We start from the raw sequence: 4,677 nt of genomic DNA, 5'->3' as shown, positions 1-4,677 counted from the left end.
CCGCGGCATGTGGGATCTTCCCGGACCGGGGCACAAACCCGTGTCCCCTGCACTGGCAGGGGGGGGGGCCCCCCCCCCCCCCCCCCCCCGACCCGTCCCTGGTTTCCCCTTCAGCCTAGAGCTGGCCAGGCCTGGGAGACCTGGGGCTTGAGTGGTTTCGAAGGAAAGACGGACAGTGATGGCGGTGAGCAGAGCTGTGCGTGGTGAGGTGCGCTAGGCCGCGTGGCCGGCGGGGACGGGCCTGAAGGACGAGAGGGCCAGACCTGTCCCCGGGGAGAAATTTCCAGACTGAGGGGTCAGCAAAGCAGAGGCCTGAGGTGAGGGCAGGCTCAGCATCTTTGAGGGACAGGACAGCACTTCAGGAATCCGTCCCCAGGGAGCCAAAGGGCCGGATGGGCCCCTGGAACCTGCATTCCTAACCAGCCCCACCCAGGTAACAAGCTGCTGGCGGTGGGGGGTGGGGGCGGGCGGAAATGCGTTCCTGTGGACGGAATTGGCAGCATCCGCTGACAGGTTAGAGGGAGGGGTCCTTGCTCAGACTCCGTACCCATCCCCTCTGTATCCCCCAGCTTGCGTCCACCTGCACGCCCCGCTTCTGCCCCCACCCATTCCCTAGCCCAGCCTTCCCCCGGGCAGGGCTCTCAGCGCCCACCTGGACCTCCCGCCCCCTCCTGCAGGTGCCTGCTGAGTCCACACTCTGGCTGCCGGGCTGGGCCCTGGGCTCTAAGAGTTTGGCTGCCGCCTGGTTATTGGCTGGCCTGGGCCCATCCTCCCTGTGGGGCTTGGGACGAGTGACTTTGTTCCTCTGTGCCCCCATTTTCTTTCCAGGAAACAGTGGCCTGGACTTGATCTGAGTGCCTTCCAAGCTTTATATGACTTCCTTTCTCCACCGCTTCTCAGCACCGCTGGGGCTCTCCACTCCCTTCATGTACATAAAAGAAGAAAGCGTTGGTTTCATCTCTGCCATCCTCAGATTCTGGGTTCTTACTGGGAATATTCCAGAACTTGCAGAGACCACATCGCCTTGGTACTGCCCTGGTCCCCACTTGCAAGCCTGCAGAGCTCTGAGCCGGTCAGGGAGGAGGGGCAGGAAGACGGTGACGGGTAGAGAGGGTCTGGAGCTGTGTGTCCTGGCGTCCTTTTGGCACCGTCCCGAGCCAGCCCAGAGGCATTGCAGGGCTGGGCTCTTGAGCTGCCTACGCGGAGTGGCCCCGGCCTTGTCCCCGAGTTGGGCATTGGCGCGAGCTCCGGGTAGACACCAGGAGCGCCAGCCACGGAGCGTTGGGCGCGTGGGCTGCCACTCTGGAGGATGTGTGCAGACCCTCTACCGCCCAGCCAGGCCTGGTCACCCCCCCGTGCTTTCTCCATCTAGTCGTTGAGGCCTGTGTACGGGAGGGTCGGTACGTATCACCCCAAACGCTTCGTCTGTCAGGGAGTGTGGGGCTGTCAGGGCCGGCCTGTCAGTCACAGACCGCAGCTCTGAAGCTGGGGCTGGCGGGGTCGGAGCAGGGTCACGGCCGCTGCCTTTGCTGCCAGTCGCGGCCTCCGCTCTCCCGCACCCCTCTGGGCGCTGCAGGCTGGGCCTGGGGGTCGAGGGCAACTTCCATCACTGCCCCCTCCCCCGCGTCCTCAGTCCGTTTCTCCCTGCGCGATGCTGTGACCACGCTCCTTGGGTTGCGCTGATCACGTGACAAGCAAGCGTGCCGGGACAGACGGGGCTGTGGTGTCCCCGGGGAGAAGCACCCAGGGGAGCCCCGTCCTGTCTGTACCTGGAGGCGTCTGCGCGGCTCCTCTGCTCAGGCTGGGTGCCTGTTTGTTCAGGGATTAGTTCCCACACTTGTTCAAGTGGAAACGCAGGGCCCTTCACCACAAGTGGAATCTGTCGTTAAAAAGTCGTTGTCAGATCAAAGCAGCCCAGTTCTCGCTGCTTCCTGACTAAATGGCAAAACAGTTTCCTTAAAAGGTACAAACAGCAAACTTTCAATTTTATATCTTCCTCTTTGCCAGCCTGGAGACGTAATAGAAGAGAACCGTAGTGGGAGGCAGCATTTTGGAGATTTATTGGTCAATAAAGGTGACAATTACAGCTTGTTTATGAAAGGAAGCTCCTCCCCGGCCCCTGCGTGGCATCGATGCTCTGGTAATAATAACTGTGTAGCCAGCTCGAAACCGTAAAAGTCAATGGGAAGATGCAGGATTTCAATAAAATTATGACACTCGATAAACCTTCCTGTTGGAAACAAAATTTCCACGGATGTGTGACCAGTTCCAGTTGGATTTGTAACTTTAATTTCTCACTTATTGAATTTTTTGTCGTCAACTAATGATGAGGTCCGTGCTGGGGCGATGGCCCAGCCAGAGGCCCGGGAGCGCAGGAGACCGCTGAACTTGGCGGGCGGGGGCCGATGGGCTCCTGAGGGGGAAGAGGGGACCCTGTGAGCCCCCAGTCTTCGCCAGTCTCACCTGAGAAGGAGGGGCCTGGGCAGACTGGGTGGGCAGCATCGGTGCTCGGGGTGGAGCAAAAGTTAGGGCAGGTCTCTGCCCGGGGGGTTGGGCCTCAGTTCACGGAAGCAGCGGCCGAGAGCACGGGGCAGAGGGTCCGAGAACATGCCTCGGAGCCGGTGCTGGTGCGGGCTGGCCCTGCGGCTCGCCCGGGATGCAGTGCCCTGGCGGGTGTGTGGGCTGCGAGGGGCGCCGGCCGGGGTGCGGAGCAAGGCTGCACGAGCTTCTCCAGCTGCTGCGCCGGGCATGCCTGCGGGAGGGGCTGCGCCCTGGAGTCCAAACGTGGAGGTCTGTTTGCCGGTGTGGATGAGATGGCTGCTGTCACCACGTGAGGCTCGAGGCTCACAGGCCGGCGGCTGGCTGCTTGGTCCAGGAGGGCATCAGTCATCCCGGCCGGCCTGTGAAATGTGCAGATGGCCCACCCCGCTGACCAGGGAGGAGGCTCAGGTGGACGAAAGCGCTGGCCTCGGGTAACCCAGAGCAGAGCTGGGACCCGGACGTGGTCTTGTGGGAGCCACCTTTGCTTCCTGGGCTGTGCTGGCCCAGGCTAGGCCACTAAGCTCCCCAGTGTGGCCCGCACACCGGCAACGTCGCCTGTTAGAAAGGCAGACTCTCAGGCCCCACCCCAGACCTGCTGAATCTGAAAGGAGGTTTCACAGGACCCGGGAGATGTGCAAGATGGGAGGTTTGAGAAGCCGTGCTCTCGTTAAGCCTGGCTCTCTGCAGGGGACCTGATTTTGTCTAATTGTGCAGCCCGTGCGGGCCTCCTCGGCCGCAGCCGGGAGGCGTGGGGGCAGGGGGAGGGCAGGTGCCAGTCCTCAGCTCGTGCTGCAGCCTGCTAGGAATGAGGTCTCCTCCCCGCACACTTGGGGGCTGAGTCTAGAAGAGTTTGGCTCGTGGTTCCAGGCCCGCAGTGGGGGAGGGGCGCCTCCTTCCCCCGTGCCAGCGCCCTTTCCCCGGCTGCCAGGGCGGCTCCATTGCTGGCCTTGGGGACAGCCTCGGTCTCTGAGGGCCTCCCCTGCTGTCCTCCCTTCGCCAGCATCTCAGGAAGGGGTCTTCCCGTGTGGCTCAGAAGGCGCCGCCCATCTCTCCCAGGGCTCGTGCTGTTGGCCATCGTTTCCAGTAGGGTACCACTGGGTGGGGACTCCTGTGTGGCTCTAAGGGGTGGTCTCAGCGCTGTGTGCCCCACGAAACCTGAGCTGCATCTTTACGTGGAGGAGGGGTGCCGGGCATGGCTGGTGCATGGTGACGCCCAGGGCCGTGGCCTCTGGCACCCCGTGGGCTCAGGGTTGTGGCGGGGAGGAGCTTGCCGAGGCCAGAGCTGGTGCTGCGGGGGTCCTGGGGCCTCTCAGAGCGCTCTGGGAGGACTCCTCGGCCCTGCTGGGCACCCGCCGCCTCCCTGCTTAGAGGGAGCTCTCCTTCCCCACCGAACCTCCTGCTCAGACCCTCGCTCTGCGTGCTGCCGGGTCAAAGGCCAGGTCCGAAGTCACGGCAGCGGGGTTACTCCAGCCCACTTGCCAGCGGACCCCACTGTTGTGTCCCTTGGTCTGTTGGCCGGGACTCAGGAGGTCACGCTGGCTCAGACCTTCTGCCCAGCTGGGGGACACTGCAGACACGGGGAGGGAGGGGTGCCGACCCCTGATGGAGGCAGCCCCCGCCCTCTGCTGGCCCATGAGTCTCTGGCCACCGCAGGTCAGACGGTGCAGCTCAAGGCCGGGCAGGCAGCATGGCCCCACCGAGGATGGGCCCAGGCTCACCGGGCACTGGCCAAGCTGGGCCGCGGCTTCAGAGCAGCCAGGGCCCGTCTCGGCCTTGGTGGGCTCCGTTGGGCTAAGTGTCCAGCTCGAGCTCTTCAAGGAGCCACCTAGGGGGCCCCACCTGGCGGCCTGCCCCTCGAACTTGAGCCCAAGCCCACCACGCTGCTCCTGTCTCCCTCACGCCCCTCGCCCGCGCGGGCCTGACCTCTTGCCCTCTGTGCCCACAGGAGCGGGACGGCATGCGCGCCATCCTGGGGTCCTACGACAGTGAGCTGACCCCGGCCGAGTACTCGCCCCAGCTGACCCGCCGCATGCGCGAGGCCGAGGACATGGTGCAGAAGGTGCACGCGCACAGCTCGGAGATGGAGGTGAGTGGGCCCAGCGTCCGTGTGCGCTCCGCGGGGCGGGGGGGGGGGGC

At 64.2% G+C, this 4,677-nt stretch overlaps 1 protein-coding gene across 1 annotated transcript in view; it reads left to right on the top strand.

Annotated features, from left to right (window-relative positions):
* The first annotated feature begins 2,915 nt into the window (after positions 1-2,915).
* The window catches only part of LOC103072712 (mitotic spindle assembly checkpoint protein MAD1-like), a 147,565-nt gene continuing 145,803 nt past the window's right edge, over positions 2,916-4,677 (top strand). Inside the window, exons 1-2 of the mRNA XM_007467089.1 lie at positions 2,916-2,972; positions 4,487-4,627. Of these exons, the coding sequence (XP_007467151.1) occupies positions 2,916-2,972; positions 4,487-4,627 (198 nt within the window). The remainder of the gene's footprint in view (positions 2,973-4,486; positions 4,628-4,677) is intronic.

This window comes from Lipotes vexillifer, unplaced genomic scaffold (assembly GCF_000442215.2).
Source record: "Lipotes vexillifer unplaced genomic scaffold, Lipotes_vexillifer_v1.1 scaffold1701, whole genome shotgun sequence".
Lineage (NCBI taxonomy): Eukaryota > Metazoa > Chordata > Mammalia > Artiodactyla > Lipotidae > Lipotes > Lipotes vexillifer.
This window is presented reverse-complemented; position numbering and strand designations above follow the sequence as displayed.